This window comes from Pipra filicauda, unplaced genomic scaffold (assembly GCF_003945595.2).
Source record: "Pipra filicauda isolate LSUMZ 115617 unplaced genomic scaffold, ASM394559v2 scaffold250_size1122263_pilon, whole genome shotgun sequence".
In the NCBI taxonomy this organism is placed as follows: Eukaryota; Metazoa; Chordata; class Aves; order Passeriformes; family Pipridae; genus Pipra; species Pipra filicauda.
Window position 1 is genome coordinate 539,904 of NW_024104366.1, and position 23,014 is coordinate 562,917.

At 39.4% G+C, this 23,014-nt stretch overlaps 1 protein-coding gene across 2 annotated transcripts in view; it reads right to left on the reverse strand.

Annotated features, from left to right (window-relative positions):
• Positions 1-18,027, reverse strand: part of CMC1 (C-X9-C motif containing 1) — a 45,638-nt gene extending 27,611 nt beyond the window's left edge. The window contains exons 1-2 of one of the 2 annotated variants that reach the window (XM_027747505.2): positions 17,948-18,027; positions 5,450-5,542 (exon numbers count right to left, since the gene is read on the reverse strand). In XM_027747505.2, the coding sequence (XP_027603306.1) occupies positions 5,450-5,542; positions 17,948-17,972 (118 nt within the window). In that variant the 5' untranslated portion in view covers positions 17,973-18,027. Of the gene's footprint in view, positions 1-5,449; positions 5,543-17,947 lie in introns of those variants that run through there. The other variant, XM_027747506.2, reaches the window with a different exon arrangement.
• Between the last annotated feature and the right edge of the window lie 4,987 nt (positions 18,028-23,014).

The window sequence follows — 23,014 nt, forward strand, 5'->3', positions numbered from 1 at the left end:
TTCACCATCTTTCTAATGGCAGAACTAGGCTGATTTGGACTATCTGTCCCTGTAGTTCAATTTCCTACTTGAACCCTTGAACCTTACAAATGAGTCTCAGTTACAGAAGACATCTGCACTACCTCTTGGTGATCTTTAAAGGTCCAAATCCAGATGATGTATCAGTAACAGACAACAAAATTCAGAAGAAAAAAGGTCAGAACTAAAACTCTTTGTCTCTAGAGCAAGTTTGTTCTTCTCCCAGCAAAAAATGTTGTGAGGTTTTGGAAGGTGGGCAGAAATGCTTTACAATGCAACAAATACACAAAACATATACAAGAAATATAATACAGAATTAATTTCATGACTGACTCAGTGACTCAGTAACTTCTCAATTCAGGACTTCTTCAGTCTGAACCCACAACATGTCAAAGCCAGTTAGCTGTTCTATTTTCCAAACCAAGTAACCCAAAATTAAATCAAACTAAGTTAACAGTCCTTCAAGTTTGTATATTTCTGTTCCCAACAGTTCTTCTCTACCTTAAACCATCAAGTTCAGTTTCAGAATTTGTAACTTTGAACAGCAGAGTAAGTGCTCTGAAGAAACCGGATAAGCTTTTCTGTAGATATGATCAAGACCAACCAAAGCTCTTGCATGTTTTTTTGTGAGTGTCCCTTGTTTGAGAGCAGAGAGGAGTAATGGAAAGTAAAGCACAGCTAGATGAAAATATAGAAGTTTTGATATGCTAAAGAGAACAGTTCTGATGAAAAACGCTAACTCCAGGTTCCTGAAATGTGCTATGATTTTGCTTTTAGTCATATCTAAATTTTACAACTGGAAATCAAAGCAAAAAACTTGATAATTCCACAGAAAAAAAACTTAAGAAATTATTTCATAAAATCAATGGACAAGGCACTAGCTAATAAATGTTCCTTTAAGTTACATAGGTTTGAAATGTGAAGGACATGCTGATACAAAAATATATGGATATAATATTATTTCTGGCAAACTCATGCTACAGTTTGTAAAAAATACAGTGAAAAGACCATGTATGACAATGTTGTTGTGTTTTCTTGTTTGCTTGGTTTTTATTTTTGTAACTCATATAGCAGCCCATGATTTCACACACATACAATGCATGGATATGAACACAATAAAGCAATTTACATAATGGTCCTTTAACACTGACTAATGTTTCCCAGAAAGCATCGTCTAACCAATTTAATAAAATTACTAATATATCCATTTTCACTGAAAAAGTGCTTGAAAGTCTTAAAACACACAAAAATTATTCTGAGACAGAGAGGTACAAAATTCTTAAGAAACACACAGCACACACAAGAACTATATTGGAACAATCTGAAAAAAAGTCTAAGTAAATTTAAATAATCTAAATAAAATTAATCTAAGTATAATCTAAGTAAAATATGACCAGACACAATACTGAATTGTTCTTAAAAATGATCAGATGGACATATTTTCATGGTTTTTCATCCTTAAACCACTCTAGTAGGCTAACAACCAAGCATAGCAACGGGTCACCCACTCAACCGTGCACTAGGACGGCAGGACCACTTTTTGAGTTAACAAAACCTTTCTATTTATTTATTTATTCATTTATTTAACCCTTGGGGTTTCTTTTCCCCGGACAGCTCTGGGACACGTGCTGGACAGGCTGTCATTACTTGCATTATTAGCTCTGATAAGCACACAGCTCTAGGTGGTATAGCTGCAGGCTAAGGTAACGGGCTGGATACAGATGGACCCCCGCGCTCACGCAGAGTACTATTGAATGTATAGGGGCTCCCCATAGGGATACATGTGAACCCAGCATGATCAAGCCATTTGTAAAGGCCCACACTTGTGGAATAGTTTTATTTCCTATATTACCAATGCATTTACCACAATTTCCGAAAGACAAAATGAAACCCATTAATAGGAGTTTCTCAAACAAAATTAACATAACGCAGGAAAACCCTACACTGAGAGCAAGTTAAAGGAGTAGCTACGCCACTTGGTGTAAACAGCTCCATTTCATGCAGGAGTGTACACTCTGCAGCACACAAACTGAATCGCAGGAGCTTTGATTACTTAATTACACAGCTTATAATTGTTTACAGCATAAAAAGCATTGCCTATTTACTCTGATTAACACCTATCCCTGTGTACTAACAAGACAAATTTATTCCAGGAATAATTTCACAATAGATTTAAGAAATGATAAACCTCCAGTTCACAAAACTGCTTAAGTTTCATTTCCCGTGGTTTGGTCTCTCTCCTCCATCCTGACAAAAATAGCTGAACTTATGCTACCAACTTTTTTCTTTTAATAAGAGTATCAATGTGGGTTTTTGCTTGCCTGTTTGATCAAAATTTTTTTCAGAAATACTCAGTTTCCACTTCTAACTGCCACACAATTTGATCGAAGCTGGCTTGCAGGTGACAGGAATGAGGGGAAGACAGATGCATCCACAAACCTCATTTTCCTAACGAAACGCAACTGAATTCTATGCAGGAGAAAGAAATTATAGTTTTGCCTAATGTCACAGAAAGAGAAAAACCATAACATTTGGCTTTAAAATTTATGGAGGCAAAACAACAGAGAAGCTGCAAGGTAACAGTCTACAACTCACAGCTCAAGAATCTCCTATACTGGTTGCTGCCACAGAAAATGAAGATGCTGAAACCAAAGTCCTCATCTTACACAGAGAAAGTTCAGGGGAGAAAAACAAGTACACAATCTCCCTTTGGTTTACCCTCAAACAATATTATACAAACAGCAAGCTCTCAGAATATTCTTAACTGACATCTTCTTTCAATGACCCACATTACTGCAATTGCTTTTCATTTTTTTCCCCCAACAGGTATAGAGTTCAAAGTAAAAATGATTCGACTATTGTTCAAATGTAAAAAGATCTATTAAGTCCTTCTAACAGCACTGAAAGGTACTTGTCATGTGATGCTACTTTCCTCTGGCAGATATTCCCAACTCTTTTCCCACTTACTCAATGTCAAAATTACTGTAAGACTACTCTTTTTTATCTTTTGAAGAACCCCTAAAAGCAGCTGCTTAAAAATACACTGGACCATTTTAACTAGACTTGACTCTAAAGCTAGTGATAAATGTCTAGATTCCTCCTTTGAAGCTTCTTTTTGTGAAACACAAAAAGCCACATTCCATTGAGGAAACAACTTTTCTTTCCGCCACAGTAAAAATAATACAGGGAAAACAATGTGGCAACAAACTAAAATGCACTCCTTTGTCAGTAAACATTGCTGGAAGATGCACAGAAGACAATGCTGAAGATTTGAAGAAACAAGTATTAGAACAAGTTACACAGTGTAGGAGGTTTGCTATACAATTGGGTGAAAGTACAGTACAGAAGTTTCTAACTTCTCTCAGCTTGAGTTATTTGCATGTCAATAATGAAATGCACAATGACTTTTTTTGTGAGCCACTAAAGGAAAGATAAACTGGAGAAGATCTATTCTCAACTGGAAGTGGCTTCTTGAATAAAAACCGATTTATTATGGCAAAACTGCACAAATGTATCCACTGATGGAGCGGCTGCTTTGACTGGAATAAAACAGGGATTCAAGACTAAGGCTACAGAGACAGTGAAACACTTCACTACATCACTCATAGGTGAACTATCACAGCAAGGCAGTTGGAGCCAGGAGTGCACAAAGTGCTACAGGATGACACTGATGTGGTAACTTTATAAAAACAAGCCCTTCAAACAGTAGCATGTTTACCAGACTTCGCAGCAGCTTTGCCACAGCTTGTACCGAGATGGGGAGGGGCCATGAAAATCTCGGGCACCACGCAGAGGTTCGCTGGGTATCTTGCGGCAAAACCCTTAAGGGAGCTGTCAAAGCTGACATATTTTTGTTTTACAAAAAGACAAGAGTTCCAAATTTTCTGACCTTTTTGGTGATGACAAGTGGTGTGAGTAGTTTGCTACCTAGCAGGAATTTCCAAAAACTAAACAGTCAGTGTGTCCCCTCAAGGTGAAGATGATGTTTTAACAACGAGTGAAAAAGTAATTCTTTTGCAAAAGAAACTTGTGCTTTGGACAGAGCATTTTGAAAACAGGTGTTCAGATACGTTCCCCTCATTATGCGACTTTTGAGTTGGTTTTATTGCCAAACACAATGTGAATGTGTCACCTACAAAAACCTCTTCCATCTATACACCTCAAAAGGATAGAAACAGAATCTTCTAACCTGTCAAAAATCTTCCAAATGAGAGTTTCAGTGGGTTAAAAATATAAATATGCAACACCTTCCAATGAGTTTTGAAGAACAACTGACGGACATCTGGGGAGATGGTCATTTACTAGTCCAATTTTAAGCAAAACCTTTGCAAAATGTGTGGATGGGATTGAAAAAATGGCTATAGTTTAATAAGTGCAAGGAACACTGTACTTTTTCCACTGGGATCTATGCATCTTTGTGAGGCATCTTTTTGACGTATGACATCCGTTAAAATCAAGTACTGAAATAAACTGAACTTAGAACCAGACCTTCAAATTCCTCTATCACACTGTTAAATGAAGATTATGAAGCATGTTAAGTCATATAGATCTCAATAAAAAATACTGTTATTAACAGTAAACTTTTCAGAGCAAAAATGTTTTTGTACAATTGGTAAATAGCATAAAATTTATTTTAAAGTACTGTTTATTTCATCTTTATCTCTTCCTTTTTTAATTCGTATTTTCATGTTTTGTAGTGCATATTAACATACTAGTACAATGGTTCATTTGCATAATTTATAAATAAATATACATATATTCAGATTGTGCACTCAGAAATTTTTTACTGATGGGGTGCACAATCAAAAAAGTTTAGAAAGCACCAATCTAGACGACTTGGGTGTCAGAAGAAGTGGTGATACTACTTTAAAGAGTTATTGTCCAGTACTCTTCAAAAGAAAATGAAAACAGAAGTAGACTGCATCACCCTATTTCGATGTCTGTCTAATAACAGATGTGGGTTTATGTGCACATATTCAAATGCTGGGGCAGGGAAAGGATGCAGTTAGGAATACTGGGAATATTTAAACGAATTTATCATAATGAGAGAAGCCCTAACTGAAGGCTCACATGAGGCAATTCTTTTTTATGTAAGTATCAAATATTACATATAGAAATGCAATAACTCTTGTGTGGCTCTGTCACCACACAGTGTAGACTGAAATGTGCAAAATTTTGTATTAATCATACTAAATTCCACAGCACTCGAGAACAAGTCATTTTGGAAAACAGTCCACATCACCAAGCAGCCAAAGCCAACACAGCAGATTTATATGCTTCAGTACTAGTTTCACAGTGAACAGATAAGATGCAGATCACACATATTAATTCTCTGACTACATGATTTCAAAACCAAGGATTATATTCAGGGCACAAATATACATCTGATATCAGAATATATCTGATCTCCTAATGAATATTTGACTCTTACCTTGCACCTTATCTAAGCACAGCTCCTTGGCTCGATCCCTCATTATTTGTGGAATCAAAACATCTTTTTCTACATGTCTCAGCTTAGAATTTTCTGCAAGAGTGAAAAAAAGATAATTTTGAAAAAAAGATCTGTAATATCTATACATCAAAGTCAATCTAAAGAAATAACACAGCATTGCTTATATAACAGACACTAGTACACTAAAACTGTCAGAAACAGCAGCTAAAAGTACCATGAAAGGACCACATAGACAAAAAGGATGGAAAGTCCAAAATTTAAATTTGCTCAGATACAAATATGATCATTATCCTGAATATTTCTATTCTGCTTAATGTACACAATGAACAAAAATAAAGGAGAAAATTCTAGCAGCACATTTTAATTTCTGCCTTAGTGAATAGAAAATCTGCATACAGACAGCACAAACATTAATTACTTTTATTTCAGGATACTAGTATTTTTCTATGCACATTATCTGTATGTACTTTTTTACTCACTGGCACAAAGCCGAGAAACATAGCACATGCTAGAGCACAACCTAAAATTTTTATTGCTATGTGAAAGTCTTCAGTTCTTGAGAAGAAAACTAAGTCTTTTCAATGAAGGATCTAGGAGATTTTTCATTGAGAAATCCAATCTAACAGAACAAATGCTGCTGTCTGAATTCTGCACTTAAAAGTACAGTTGCAGTTTGCTTTCAGTTGTCTCCAGAACTCAGTACTCTTGAACACAGCTAGTGAGTTTGAACAAACAAGACAGATCATTTTAAAAAACCCTGCATTTCCAAACCCACTTTCTTCAAAACAAAGGGATGAGAATTTATCAAGCACAGCCTTTTACTTCTCAGTTTCTGAGTTAAAAAACCTTTAAGGACATCCGTTCAGAACACTGTAGAGTTCAGCACAGTTATATCAAATACCTGGTTTTCATCTTCAAACACACTATTTATTCTTCCTTTGATTTTGATATTACATTTCAGAATAGCATCAGCTGGGATGCTCATATTATGAAAACCATACTGTCAGATACAGTTATTTTGAGTGACAATCATTTCATTTTAAAATTGCTTATTAAAAAAAAAAGATGAAATGAAAAAAAATTAAAAGTGCAATGTATTGAAATTAAGGAAAGAAGGAGATTTTAAGTTCCCTACAGCTTTCAAACACCACTTTTCAGAGGATTTTTGGCTACTCTACATAAAAAAACAACGGAGACTAACAGTAGTCATCCTTACATCATCATCTTTTAAAGTCTACTAATGCTAAGAGATTACATTAGGAGATTACACAGTATTGCATACGTGATATTACTAGTGGAATCTGGCAACAAAACAAAGGATTATAATGAGCAATATACAGAATCTGAACGAAAGACTTACACTTTTCCTCAAGAAAAATATCTTTCTTAGAATTTCTACAGCAGAAAAAAACCCCCAAAGTCTATTCTGTAAATACGACAAAAATACTGAAAACAAATAGCTCATGACTTAAGATTTGCTTCTATATTCTGATTTTCATGAGATAAAACAACTACAAATATCTCTCATTTTAACTTTCTGCAGAATATCAGTGCAATTACTGTACCGAGCATTTGTTACAGAGAATGCAAAGCTGTCAGAAAACTTTAAACATATGTTTTAAAAAGGACAAATCAGTTCAGCTGAATGACATGGCAGGAAACGGCACCACCAAGCTACGTGCCTCAGCTCCACTCACTTCACTCAAAGCAAGCTGGCACTGCAGCCTTCCTGCCCTGTCCCCATCCCTAGGATGCTCTTTTCCCGCTGCCCACACAGATGGGCTCGGCAGCCCTGTGGTGAATGAAAGGGGAAGTTAATTTGGGTTAAAGGTAAAAAAATTTCTTGTCAAGGAATTTTTCAGCTAGAAAAATTCCCTGATCCAGTTCACTATCTAACTCCAAAACGACCTGTAAGAGGGAATGGTGTGACTCTCGGACAAGCAGAAAGACCGAACTGTCATGAGTGCCACTGGTGCAAATTATAGCTTAAACCTACTCCCTTCTTTTTTAAACTTGACTTTGTTGCATTGGTGCTTTGAGCAGGCAGTCGACCTATGAATGTGGATACAGTTATGCAAGTGGGTTGCTATCTGCCACCAAAAGGGAAGTTTTACCAGTCCCCCATTGCCCTCGCTCACTCCCATCACATCAGCACTATTATGCACCTTAACACACAGTGAATGACCAGCTCAAAACAGAAAACTAATTCAAATACATGCAAAGAAGTGCTTCTCAGCTGATTTGCACCTCGGAGTAATTGGATCTACTTATCTACTTCCAACAATTAGCACCATAGAATAGTCTGAGTTGGAAGGGACTCAGTGCAACTCTTGGCTCTCACAGGTTCAACTTTCAGACCACATGGAAACGTAGCAGATAGCAAAGATAGCCAAGAAGTCTTTAAGGCCTAGGAAGTGCAGCTGGGCCTCCCTAGCTGGCAAAGCTGCCTAGAAGCATCTAGGGTTCCCACAACCACAAAGCCCAAGGCTTCAGAGCAAGGATCAGCTACCCTCTACTGACAAAGAGAAGTAGGTAGGAATACAATTCCTAGAAAGGAAACAGGACACAAGACCATATGGAGAAAACAAACAAACAAGCAAGGAAGCAAGCAAAGGAAAAGAAATCCAAAAAGAGAAGGCCTCTCTATTAGCCCAGAACAGTCAAAAAGGGTTTTCAAGTTTTAAATTAGCTTAACCACCCAATTTTCTGTTTGATTATTCAACAGGAAAGGGGCATAAGACTGATAGGAAGGAGTAGTTAAAGTGGTGTTAACACCAGCTCAACCAGAACCATGACAGAGCTGTGCTCCAGGCAAACTCCCTCTTCTTAGTCCCATGTTGTCAAACCTGCAGAGGCTGAAAATGCAAGAAGGAGAGGGCACATCAGGACACTGGGCAGCATCCAGTAGAAAGAATGAGGAGAGCTACAACAGTAATTCAGAGGTAATTATTCAACTGTATAAAATAAACAAGAATGAAGAACATTTACAAACTCATCTACAGTTTTTAGAAGAATGTTTGTTGGGAAGTATCAGCTTTAAATTATTTGTTTATCTCACAAATTTTTATCTTTATAGGATTTTGATTTTGTATTTTTCAATCAGAAAATATTTTGTGCTTAATAACGATTGGACTTGATGATGCTAAAGGTCTTTTCCAACCTAAATGATTCTATGAAATTTAAATCAGCTTATACTGTCTAAGTATCAGGCATCTGGGTGCAACCACCTCTCCAACTAGCTCAAATGCAGACATTCAGTTTGGGCAGTACTATATCTGTGTTTCAACTGTAACATCTTAAGTATTTGAATATTCTTCCTTGATTCTAAACTATCCAAAACATTACAATTACAGTGATTTTCCTTCAACGATCTTAAAACACTTCACTGAAGTTGGTATCCCTAGCACTTACATAAAATAACAAAGACAAATAAGGCACAAATATTAACAATAGCAGATACCAGCTAAGACAAATGTGTTCTCGTGCAAAGAAACTGCATTTCTGATACTGATGTACAAGTGCTTGCAAGATCATCAATCCAACCTAATCATCTCTGCAATAATGTATATGGCAAGAACTTTCAAAGAAACACCACCTCAGAAGCAAGACTTTATCAAAAAACAAGGTGTAAAACCATTAATTCCTTTTGCCTTTTTTCAACTATATTACAGTTTCTAGAATAAGTACTTTTCCCCCCTTTTGAAAGTTCACTATTCTGCACTAAGAAAGATAATTTTTATTCTAATTCCAGATTTGCTGCAGAATAGTCCCTATAGAAGAATCTGCATTTCAACAGTCTTGTTCTTGTTTTATCTTCAAAACATTATTCCCAGACAAGTAAGAAATATGTTTTCCTACAGTTTGCCTTCTGCATTTGAAAGCTGAGACCTTTGGTTCCCATCTACATCCTCAACACACATTTCCTGCTCTTCTGGGTAGGCTCTTGGAGATGATCATGGCCTTGGGCCACAAAGGGAACCAATAAGAATATGTTACCTTTCAGCTTCCAGAGGGCAGACAAATGTTAGCAGAAGCTTTTCCTTCTCCCCCTGCCAGCCCAAACTCAGGCACGTGTGCTAGAATATTGTAATCCTCTGAGAGTCTACCTTACTTTCTGATGAAATTTCCTAGTATCATCGAACGTTACAAGGGAAAAGTGGATGAACACAAACTGATTAAGTAAAGGTTATAAAATGCAGTAAAAACTACGTAGTTTGTAAAAATATACACAGAAGTTAGTCAAAATTAAAACCAAATGCTGCTTCGCAGGTGTTACCCCATATAAGTCACTAGCACCTTGAAAATGTGAATAAGGCTACATCCAAGGAATCTGTGTAATTAAACTACTGAATGTTTCTTAAAGACAGAGATCAGCAGATTCCAGAATGTTCCTGGGACAAGGAACAGAGGAGAGAATAAAGAACAGTTATAGAGGTTATAAACTTGCAGTTGCCAGGAAAAAAAAAAAGATATATAGGGAGAAAGCTACAGAAAAGAGAATATCTCTGTGAAACAGAAATTGTTTTCCATAAAACCTCAGCCCAGAGTAAAGAATTGAAGAAAGGAAAGAGATTACTAAACTGGGAGATATCCCTATTCAGCAAATTGCTTAGAACACATTTAAGACTTTTTTTTTTAAACAAATAAAATCTGTGCGTTTTGGCAAATCTCAGTGTTTGAAATGGTTCTCTTGTTGCATACAATATGTAGGGCACGAGACTAAAACAGTAATAGCTTTCTGTGGTTGATTAAAACCCTCAGCTGCAAAACCTGTTTATTGGCATGGAAGGCCAAGGCCCATTGCCATTCAGTTTAACGGGTTGCATTATTTTCGTAAAAATGACCAAGACCCAAAAAATTATTGTGCATTAATAGGAACAAGAACATCACAACCACTAGAACACATAAAAGTCACTCCATATGGAAGCTGGGAAAACAGATGATGAATACTCTCTTGGCTTCCTAGCCTCTGACCACAGGACCCAGGAAGCCTTGAGAACAACGGTGTAGACCTGTGCAGTCAGCAGCAGATCTTCTAGAGGACAAGGAAAGAATGAAATACAAAGCTGCTTTACAGTTCTAATAATGAAAGAGATTGTAGCAGCTTGTCATACTCATTAGAAGACTATTACAAACAGGGGATACCAAGACAAAAGCCTTCCTTGAAGAGTGTCCTGAGGAAAGTTGTATCATCTCCCTCTCCCCTCGCCATTCAACACAATTAGTAAATGTTTTACTCACCCTCTACTTGCTATTTCCTGCTGGTAGCTACAGCTCTGCTTTCACCTCTCTCATTACTTCAGGTAGCAGGGACACAGATTACTCAGAAAAGTTGAGAAAAAGTTGCAATCTACTCTACCCAGATATTTAAAGAAACCTCACACCTTCTGCATCCAAGAGGAATTGTGTCAAGCGATTCCAGTAACAGTCTTTGAAACATGCATTTCTACTTATACAACCTATAATTTCGATTTTCTTGTTCAAAAAATGCTCAAGGTTGTTTACTTATTCATGTTCAAAAAATGCTCAAAATAGTACTTTAAATACTATAGCTATTTCAGTAAGAATCACAGTATATATGAAGAACAGAGAAAGTTTTAGTAACTTTATAATATTTTAATTTGTAACTGTTTTACCTCATGTTTTTCTTGAAATCACTTACTAGCAAAAATGCTGTAGAAAGTTTAGTTGAGGTTCAAGAATCCAAGTTAAACTGTAATACTCCTCAAAATGTATAAATTTCAAAAACAATCACTTTCATTATTTTGGGAGCTTGGTTGACAAATGTGGAGCTATAAAAGGGACTTTTTTAAATACACCTTACTATTTTTTTCTACCAGCTGCTTTCAAAAGTAAGCACTTGTAAGTAGACAGATTTCTAAGATGCCTTTCTTTTTCAAGCTAAGAAATAAAACTTGAAAACGTATTAATGAGAACTTCAGCAGTAGAAATAGGAGAGTTATTACAGTCAAAGGGAAGGAAACCAAGGAGATGCAAGCAAAATGCCCATTCTTTAACCTATACCACATTTAAAGGAGCTGTTTTCCTGGAATGGAAGGTCTTATGATAAGTCTACTGAAACTTTAGTTTACCAGCCATTCTCTCATTCTTCCCATATGCAGACCTGTAGTATACTCAATATTTGAGCTGGCTTGGAGAACAAGTTTATAGCTAAGTTACAAAATTGCATTAATTTGGGGGATTCAGTTATTTTTCATATCACTTGATAAAAACTGTTTCTCAGCTGTAAATATGCTGTTCCATTCCAAAGTTTTGTTTTAAGACACTTGCCTATGAGTTAATTATAAAAATACACTTGAAAAGTACACTTTTTTTTTAACACTTTTATTAATAACAGAAGGAGTAGCACACTGTTCAGTGCATGCTTATTGGCAAACATTCTTTTCATCAATGAGACTATTGGCTCTAGAGGTTACATTTTTTTTTAAAAAAATCAGATTTATTTTAGTGTGCTTGTAACAGTGTTTTGAATAAACAATATAATTAGAGCTTACTACTCCTCCAGAAAAAGAATGCGTTCAACTCAAAATTTTCATCTCCATTATTCTGCCTAGCTTATTTTCCCTGTATTAAATAAAATTTACCAATCTTGCATTAATTCATGTGAATAATTTATGACTATGTGCATCATAAAAACTTATCCAAAAAGTCTGTATCATTGAATATATTATCAACTACTCAAAGCCTCTGTTTGAAAACACTAAGTCACACAACGGAACAAATTCAAATTTAGAGACAGACCCATTAAAGTCATGGGACAAAAAAACCCTTATCCTTCTAAAGGCTTAGGGTCTTTTCCTACAATTCTAATTTGATGTACCGACGTAATTAAATACTTTAAGTATGCAATCCTGTAGCTTTTGAGAGAACTTCTGTGCCTTTACTGACATGGAATTCATGGGGTCAAAGTGACTTTCAGCATATTGCTTTGTAACCTCAGTCCCACAAAAACCATGCAGAATCCTGTTAAAGGTAAAGGGTTTTATCAGTCAAAAACATCCAGTGTAAACTGACAGATGACGGACCAGGCCCAAACACCTGAGTTTGGTAATCTCACTTGCACATCGGTGTTTGCATACAAACTAGAGCCTTAAGTACTTGGTTTCTACTAAGGGTTTTAAAGTATAGAAGGACAACGTGAAATGACAGAAGTGTTATAATCCAAGTGAAACTATATATGTGATACCGTGAAACCCTGATTTAAAAGCAAAAGACACTGATCAGTGCAACTTCTCTACACAGCAACCATTTTTTTTCTTCTTTAAATGTATATGAATAAATTTATTTGCACTAAAAAAGTTCCAGATTTTGAGATCTTTCTAATACTGACATCATTTTAAATTAAGATGGAGTACGGGGATGACAATACCAGAGAAAATTTCCAAAGCTTTAACTTCTCACCATTCTATCGTCACCTCAAAGTCAATTTTCACCTTTTTCAGTGGCTGAATTTGTTATCTTACATTTTGCTTTGGGGCTCATATTCCTGCAATATGGCAGTACTGGATTACCAGAATACTGTTTGCTAAAAGTGAACAATGGCTGTATTACAGAAAGTCTGTAATATCCAGAAAGAAAAGGAAAAGCAGACCCGGCAAAGCACGCTTTTTTTTAATTACATGCAGATTGCAAATGCTCATACATCTAGTGAGTAATAAGTAAAGCCAAGCCGACACAAGGAGATATTTTTACACTGCTGATCACACAGCAAATCCAGTTACAGGGCCTGAAAATTAATTACAGATTAGGACTTAAGTATTTACTGCTGGAAATAATGCAGGTTCATTAGTGTTTAGCCTGTACCATTGTTCAAGTATGACAGACCTGCCAGTTAGAAAAACTTAGGGTGTGAGCTACCTCAGCCTACCTCAAATGAGAATTCCAGCAAAATGCACAAAATATAGAGTCAGTAACAACTAGGGCCATGACTGACCTAGGACTAAACTAGCAGAGACAGCCCTAATTCCGCCATTGTAAAGCTGCTGAATGCTTCACTTGGTAACTGATGCAAAGTCCTCAACACAGCTTTCTTTCACTTAAAGACACCATGCAGCAGTACTCAGCAATCAAATGCACATTTTTGATTTTTTTCTGGGATGCCAAAATATAATAACAGCACAGACACAATTCAATTCTTATATAGGATATGGTTCAACACTTTTTAAATCAAGCCCAAACTTCTGAGTGCCTCTTCTCTGAAACTAGTCCCAAGTGTACAGTCCCTATTTCTTCTACATCCCTTCTAACTAACAGTGGATGTTGCCCAAGTATTTTCTGCTTACTTCCACCTGGAGTAAGAAACAGAGAAAGGTCGTGCACCACAAACTATCTGAATGGTATAAATCAAACAGATCACATAAAATAGAGCTAAGCAGTGGCAGCAAAAACTATGCAACAATTTGCATCAGAAACAAGAGACAAGTAACAGGCAAATCTGACACAGAAAGAGCAAAGTCCCCAACATCTGGAAAAAGAAGGGATGCAGGAAAATCTAAAAACCAACAACCCCCCCATTATTACAACAGGAGATGTTAACAACCTCAGATTTCTCACCATACCCCATAATGTTAATCAGTTGCTCCAGCACTACATAGCCCTCTTTACTCATTTTCAGAAGTGTATGACAAGGTGTACTGAAAAATAATGTAAATCACAATTAAAAGTTTTAGCCACTCCTTTCAAGATAAAATTTACACCTTTCATTCCAAAGAATGAACACCACACACAAATGAAGAGCAAGGCTTTTGAATACCAGGACCAAATACCATTCTTCCTGCACTTTTTTTAATTCCTTTAACTGGAAGGACTAAGAGACAATAAAAATCAATGCCAACCTTTGACTTCTGTACCTATGTACTTAATGAATAATCAGTATATGTAATAGAAATGAATGAAGATCTTGGAAACTAACATCACAGATATGATCAAAACACACCAGTGTTTTCATAAGTTCCAGAACATGAGATGTTCTGACATGAAGACAAGGCTAAAAGCCTTTCGCTTACATTAACACAAGAATTGCAGATGTTATTCTGGCAACTTATCTAAAAGAAGTTTAATTAAAAGCTGAAAAAGAACAGCTGAAAAGCCACTTTTCCTTTTACTTGTATATTTTTGCCCTTTAAATTCAACATCATTTTATCCCCCATTATTTTATCCTCCCTATTTTTTGAAATTATCATTTCATTCCTTTCAGGATATTCTTCTAGCTCTGGTCTTACAGCCCTTGCCACTTTGAAACAAAGTTACAACCATTCTGCAAGCCCAATTCTCTCCTTCCACTGAAAAATGGATGTTGTAACTTGTTAGCAGCCTAGACTTCCACATAACAGTAAGAAACAAACATTTTAAGTAGCTTAGGAAAAATATTAAATCAGTCTTCAGCCCCTCTGCTTTTAAGCCCTATATCTAGGAAGGGTACCAAAGTCTGTATTGTGTATCTCAGCTACTGACAATAATTCCACTTTTCTTTTTACACATCTGTGAATCTTTAACTGGGGATCCAGACATCGTCATCTGAAAATTACAGATATAACCAAGTGCGCATTAAAAAGAAAATGTGCTTTCTTATAACCCATGGCCTCTACTACTAAAAACAGCACCCTACATAGTTTTGGAAGTGGTGCATACAAAAATCAAATTCAATGCTGAGCTGCAGCACATTCATTCTGGAGAAGGATAAAACAAACTAATGTAACATTTTCCTAAATTGTGAGGAGCTGTTGACTCCCTCAAAGGCAGGGAGGCTCTGCAAAGAGACCTACGTGAATTAGAGAACTGGGCAATTACCAACTATGTGAAGATTAACACAGTTTAGCACCTAGAATGGGGCAGCCCTGGATGTATGGACAGAGAGGAATGAGATGCTGGAGAGCAGCACTGTGGAAAGGGACCTGGGGGTCCTGGTCGAGGGCCAGTTGAATATGAGTCAGCAGTGCCCTGGCAGCCAGGAGGGCCAACCGTGTCCTGGGGGGGGGTCAGGCAAAGCATCGGCAGCCGGTCAAGGGAGGGGATTGTCCCGCTCTGCTCTGCACTGGGGCAGCCTCACCTTGAATATTGTGTGCAGTTTTGGGCACCACATTACAACAAGGATATAAAGCTCTTGGAGAGCGTCCAAAGTAGGGCAACTGAGTTGGTGAAGGGCTTAGAGGAGAGGAAGGGCCAAGAGCAGCTGAGGTCACTTGGCTTGTTCAGCCTGGAGATTGAGGGGAGACCTCATTGCAGTCTACATCTTCCTCACAAGGGGAAGTGAAGGGGCAGGCACTGATTTCTCTGGTGACCAGTGATGGGACCCGAGGGAATAGCCTGAAGCTGAGTCAGGGGAAGTTTAGGCTGGCTATTAGGAAAAGGTTTTTCCCCCAGAGAGTGGTTGGGCACTTGAACAGGCACCCCAGAGAAGTGGCCACAGCACCGAGGCTGACGGAGTTCGAGAAGTGTCTGGACAATGCTATGAGGCACATGATGTCATCCTTGGGGATGTCCTGAGCAAGGCCAAGAATCGGACTTGATGATCCTTGTGGGTCCATTCCAACTCAGGAAAATCTTTGATTCTATGAACATAAACTTTTGTGAACAGATTCATCTACCAATTTATTTACTGAATGTAATCACCTAATGACACAGCCACAGTTCCTTCCCGAACCGTGGCTGTCAAAAAACTCCTCCCATACAAATCATGACATAATTCACAGGTTCTATATTCCGAGTTTCAGAGGACTCCTTCATATTCGCTCCCTACTGCCTGGCAAAGCCATAAGAATATTTGTGTCTTTTGTGACCACAAAACGAAGTATCAGTCACAGTAATAATTTACAGAACTGTGATTCTCCCTCTTTTTTCTCATATATGAGCCAAGAAGCAGTTAACAATGATGACACTAAAACCTACCGCACCAGAGTATCTGGGTTAACACCTTACTAATATGAACAGGGCAGCTCACACCTCTTGCAGCTACTGTTCCAGTTTCTCTACTACCTCACGTAGACATGTCTGCTTTTAGTTCACATTCTGAGGTTTTCAACATAGCCATAACAGCCAGGGACTGATGGGGAGCGGGGGGAGGGAAGCAGAAGACACTGGATAACAAGGTAGCAGATTTAGAGAGGTGTCAGTAAGCAATGTCACTGCTCGGCAGATGAATATCAGTATTGGTATCACACAGCATGTACCCAAAGTACACCCCCAGCAGTCCTACCACAGCTAACATACAACTACAACATGGATTGGGAGGGATAGATAATGTCATTATATAGAAACACAGGGAGGCAGAATGCTGATGAACTTCAGTGTTTGGAGTCAACTTTTTTGCTCTACACTGAAATCACAACAGGTTGAATTAAGCCAGTGTAATAACTAGGCTTTTTCCAAAGGACAACTGCGAAGTGAAATTATGCTGTAGATGTGAACATCCACCACTCAAAATGCAGTATTAAGTTTTATAACGTTTTCTTAATTCAGTAACAGATCAACACTTAGAGAACATGATCAAAAAACCCAGAAACAAACCTAGAACTTAACTGCTCTATGAATGCCTTGTTTGCAGGGCCTGGAAAGCCAGGCCCAGGACAGGTTTCTATCAGAAATCAGGAGCTTGACCTTGGCCAACCCTCTTCAGCTTTTGAAGAAGCAGCCACAGGCTGCACTGACCAAGGTGCACAGCCACGACCGCTGCAGTCTGTCACCAGCTACGGGTGTCCCAACACCTTGTGTCAGCTGGAGCCGGCCCACACCACGCAGGGCTCGGTCTCACGGGGAAATGGCCTTTTAACATACCAAGCTGAAGGTACCAGACTCAGGGGTTTAGGGCAGGTGAGCGAACACTACGCGGGTATAAAGGACACGGGTTTTCATTCACTTCTGTGGACACGTGTCTATAATCATTCGGGCAAGACCTCGGCAACGCGAAGCCAAAGGCGACGTAACCTTGGTGTTTAGCCTTTCCCTTCGTTACACAGCCAGAGAGGCCACACGAGCACCAGCGGGCACCTCGCCTCCCCGGGGCTGCCTGGGCGCCGCCCGGCCGCTGGAGGTCACAGGGGCGGCAAGAAGAAGGGACGGAAGGGGCGGCAGGGAAAGGGAGCCGAGAGAGCGGGAGGGCGCCGGGAGACCGCCGCGTGCGGTGGGGACGCCCCGGTCCGCCGGGAACCTCGCGGACGGCGGGCCGGAGCCCCTTGGGGTGGCCCTTCCCAGCACCCGCGGGCGCTGCGGTGCAGCCCAGCCCGCCGCCCTCCCCGGCGAGTGAGCGGAGCCAGCGGAAAGCGACGGGGTGTTTCCCACAGGAAGCCCTAGCGAGGCGGGAGGGGCAGGGGGGAGGAGAGTGTGGAGGAGAGTGGGGAGGTGTGTGTTCGGGGGGGGGGGGGGGGGGGGGGGTGGGGGGGGGGGGGGGGGGGGGGGGGTGGCGCTCCGCCGCCCCCGTCCTCTCTCCCTTCCTCCCGCCCGCCCCACGGCCGCCCCTACCTGCGGCGCCGGGGGGAGGCTCCATCTGCGGCCCCGCGCGGGCCGGCAGCTGCGCACACGCCGCGCACACACCGCACTGCCCCTGCGGCGCAGGCGCGGCCCCGCCCGCTCCTCCCGGCCCGCCCTCAGCGGGCGGGGGCGCGCAGGGCGAAGGGAACCCTGGGCTGGGGTGGGGTCGCGGTGAGCGGGGCTGAGGGTTCGGGGGTGGTCTCGAACTCTGGGGGTCACCGAGGAGTCACAGAGTGGGTCAGGTTGGAAAGGGACCGCATCGGGCTCATCTGCTTCAACTCCCTGCTCAAGCTGGGTCATCCCGGAGGACGTGGCGCAGGATTGCGTCCAGACGGTTCTTGTACATCTCCAGTGAGGGAGATTCCACAACTTCTCTGGGCAATCTGTTCCAGTGCTCGGTCACAGTAAAGAAGTTCTTCGTCATGTTCAGATGGAGCTTCCTCTGCATCAGTTGCTGCCCATTGGCTCTTGTCCTATTGCTTGGTACCACTGAGAAGAGCCTGGATCCATCCTCTTGACACCCTCCCTTCAGATATTTGTAGATGTAGATGAGGTCCCCTCTCAGTCATCTTCTCTATACTTCCTCAGCCTTTCTGCATAAGAGAGATGCTCCAGTCTCTCAGTCATTTTCTTTGCCCTCTGCTGGACCCACTCCAGGAGCTCCATGTGTCTCTTGTACTGAGCAGCTCAGAACTGGGCTCCCTGCGGGCCCAGGTACAGAGAGTGCCACTTCCCTGGGAACCTAGGGAGCATGTGAGTGTGTGCTGCCCCTGACAGGGGCTGGGTGTCACAGCCTCCAGCTCTTGCCTTCCAGCCCAGGCCTCCAGCCTGAGGCTTCCACAGCAAGGGCTTGAAGTGGAAAAGAAGAATTTCAGTGGTGGCTGTTTTAACCAATGAGTTGGTCTGTGACCTTTAAGAAGGGCTTTCCAATCAGAGGGCAAGAGATCATCTCTCATGCTTCGATATCACTGGGACCACATTCCTGTGACAGCTGTGTGGTTGATAGAGGAATCACAAAATTTACTATCCCACCTGAAACTCATATTTAGGAGTCTGCGGTATATTTAACTGACCAATCTTTAGTTGTTCATGGCACGAGGCAATGCTGACCAGTTTGGGAAACAAAACATGCAAATAAAAAAAAAATTAAATAAAAAGTGACAAATTACCACACATTTAAAAATCCGAGAACATGATTCCCCAGAAATTAAGAATAATTAAAAACAAGGAGACATATCTGAAACTCAGAACTTGTTTTAACAAATACAACCCAGGATTTTCAAAAAGCCCACCTTTTCTTCCTGTGTTCAACATTTTAGAGTGACAGGTGGTATGGAAAATCAGTCATTTTATGCAGTAGCCACTTACAGGAGGCTGCAAAAATGCAAAAATATAGCGTTCCTCTGTTATCTGGCATTGCTACTTCCTGTTAAATGGAAAGATGAATGTTAAATATTACATTCTTAGGGAAGTGCGAAATCCAGGAGCCTTCCCCAAACACCAGATAGGCCTCTGGAAGATAATAAGCAGTCTAGAAAAAATCAGTAGGAGGAATTCTGATAACAATCACCACATTATTTATTCTTAAAAGGAATTTCAAGTCCAGTTTTTTCCCCAGATTTACATTATTTTCCCCATCTGAAAATTCAGTCCCTTTATTTGAAAATGGATTGTTTCAATTTGAGGCCACACTAAGAGCCAAGTTCTTCATGTTGATATGTTCACAGAAGTTAGTAGAGCGTGATGTAGGCAAAATCTTCCACACGATTGCTTTTGGCCTTACTGATCTAGAGCATTTCAGTTTTACACCATTAAGTACCTTTATTCTTTTCTTTTCTTTAAAATCCACAAGTCTGGTCTATTTCCTTACAGTAAAATGTGAATGTTACAATTGTCTTCCGTAACTGTAAACTATACCATTTCAGTTACTGTTTATACACTGATTAAGAGAATTTTAGTTCAACGGGGCTGTGCAAATGCAACATGTCAATTTGCTTGTATTTGTTTTATTAAGGGGGTTTTGGCCTATGCCACTTCTGCATTGAATGTAAGTGCTAAAAAAAAGATACCAACCAGTCTGCAAAGAGTTCTAATATATATCTGCAACAAGAAAATGCAAGAGAACATGTCATATAAAGAGAAACTTTCAGCAAAAAAAGGAGAATGTACACTTACAACAGTAGGTCGAGTTAAAAAAAGGCATTATTTTAGTTAGTGATTTTTGCTGCTCTTAAACTCTTGGCTATTGGTGTTTATATATGCCCTGTAAAATCAGAACTCTGAAGATTTTTTTTATTGATGAAGATCTTTGAATTTATGTGTCAGCTCTGTGTATTGTGTCAGTTTAATCACAGGGTGCTAGGCTAGACAGAACTTTATTTGATGAAGGCAATACGCACAAAAACAGAAGTCCAAAAACTTTGTAAGTTGGGGAAGCTGTCCTCTTCTCTTCCAGTAGCTGACCTGGAGAGCAGAAATAGGATTTTTCTGCAAGTCTTATTTCCAAGTCTGACCAAAAAAAATGAAGAATGCTAAGAACTGCAAGGGAGTAAGACATATCTTGCGGAAATAAGAACAAATACAAAGGAAAAAAATTGTCTAGAACAGCTTTGGCTAGAACAAATACAGAGATTTGAGAGTAAGAAATAGTTTTTGAGTAAGGGCATAGGCAGCCGTGGGTCTGATAATAGTCTTGTGCTATATGGGGCTATTAGAAATTATTGGAAATGAGAACATATTGCAGAAAGTGTTACCTTGACAGATAAGCAAATGAGACTGACATTATGGAGAGAAGGAATGGCATAAGTAAGACAGAAACTGTCCACAAAGGGCTTTAAATTAAGATAAATAGCTTATATCTGACTTGGGAGTCAGTGCAGTGATCCCAGAAGGTGGCACAGTGGACAACACGGTGACACAGGAAAATTATTTTCTTACAGCAGCTCAAGAACAGACCAGAAAAGAGGAAGTTACTGTGTTAGAGATGTGAGGTGTTAAAGCCATATCAAGAATTCTAGTAGTATAGATAAAAAAGCAAAACACTTTGTAAATACATATTCCACATGCTTTTATATGCGTTCTTGATGTTATTAAGTTCATCAACCTGTATAGAGAAAAGATGGTTTTTCTTCTTTAATTAATGTGGAAGTGCCTGTGAAAGTGAACAATATCCTGAAGGAGCATCCAAGGGTATAAAGGGATGGTTTAATTAAAAAAAAAGAGAAAAAAAAGTGCAAAGTTATGATCAAAACCACTTAGAGAATATGATGTAAACATGAGGTCTAACTTGTCTCTTATCCCAGGAGAGAGTTCTGAAATGACATCTGGAGTATGCAATTTGTGTTTAGTCAAATCTTTTTTAATATGAATCTTGCACAAGTTGGGCAGCCCTGTGAAGTTGTGCTGAAACGTGTGGGGCTTTTGCCATGTAGCACTTCGATACAAGTTAGTACTGTATGCTTCATTTAACTGACATACTTATCCTGTAAACTTGTTTAATTGGGACATCTCTGGGGCACTGATGTGAGACCAGTAGTGCTTAATACACTAAACTGCTACTTAACAGGGCCTTAATAGGACAGTGGCTACTGCTTCCTGCTTCTGGTTATTTAGTGCTGCTTATGTCATCTCTCTGTTACAGTTTCTTGGAACTTGTCTATATAAGGAAGATATTCCCTGCAATTAACTCCCCAAGGATAAAATACTAGGTGCACTAGGGAAAGTAGACTGGTGATGGTGGTCACAATTTATGCACTGATTGTTACAGTGGGGAGGATATAGTAGCTTCCCTTATAATCTTGAAGGATACCCAAGACAATGCTTTTCTTATAAATTTTTTTAAAAATATATAGTCAGAAATAGTGTTGGGTAACAGTAATTTCTGTGTTCCTGAGATTCATATTGTCATTTGATTAATCGCCCATTTTCAAAAGTGTGAACATATTTTCACACTTCAACCAAGACGGTGTTAACAATGAAACTATAGATAGCAATAGAGATTAATTATCTATCCCACGTATCTCCACACCTAGTTCTTACTAGATAAAGAGAACCTATCTGTCTACACACAGGTGTGATTATTTTTTTTTTAAACAATAGCCTTGGTCAAATGAGTTCAAAGGCATATTTTCAAATGGCACCTCTTCAACATTTTCGCTGTTGACATTTTTGATCTTGTTTCATGAGATGTAACTTCCAGTAAAAGGCTGTGATTCTTTTTTAAGCTTACTCATGTGAAATACATTCACGCATAAGTGCGAGATGTAGGGGAGCTTTAAATGAGAATATTTAGAGTCAAAGAAACATTTCATTTTCTTAAGGGAGCATACTATTACAGAAGCCACTGCAAAGTCGTTCAGGGCCTTATTTGCAATTGCCATCTGAGATTGCCACTGACTAGAGACATGTCTTCCATGAGAGGGAAAAACATGAAGAAGGAGTTTGTATTATCTTTTGGTTGTGCAGGTTCCAGCATTTTGTGTTTACTCCCCCATAAAATTAAACCTATCCATATGTCTGTTTAAGAACAGGAGGTCTTTACATCAGAATCTGTTCCTGTAGGAAGAAGCACTAGGCATGTTCTGTCCTATCTTAGTAATCTCTAACGCTTCTTGTTCTGGATATTAGTGTCTTGAAGACCTCTGAACCTGCAGCCTGCCAAGTCTCACATGACTGATGATAGACTTCTGCAGTATCTTCACAACGCAGGCATTAGCGCTGTGTGGCTCTTTCTCTAGAAGAACCGCAACTGGCATGTTGCTAAGTAGGAAGCTCTGTGGTGGTAGGGCCCATCTCAAGTCCTGTGGCCTGTCTTACCACTTCACCAAGAATTACACCCTTCCCTTCATGGGTCTGGCCTTTCCCCTGATGTTTCAGGGGAGTTGGAACCATCCGATCAGGGTGACTACCCAAATTTGTTGTCTTTCTAGCAAGATACCACTGAAGTAGTATATAGGGAGCTGACCATCTGCTCAAGTAGAAAAATTACATCAAATAATAATTATGTTTGCCAGTCACTCCTAGATCTGATTGGCAGAGTGCAAAACACTTCAGTTCCTT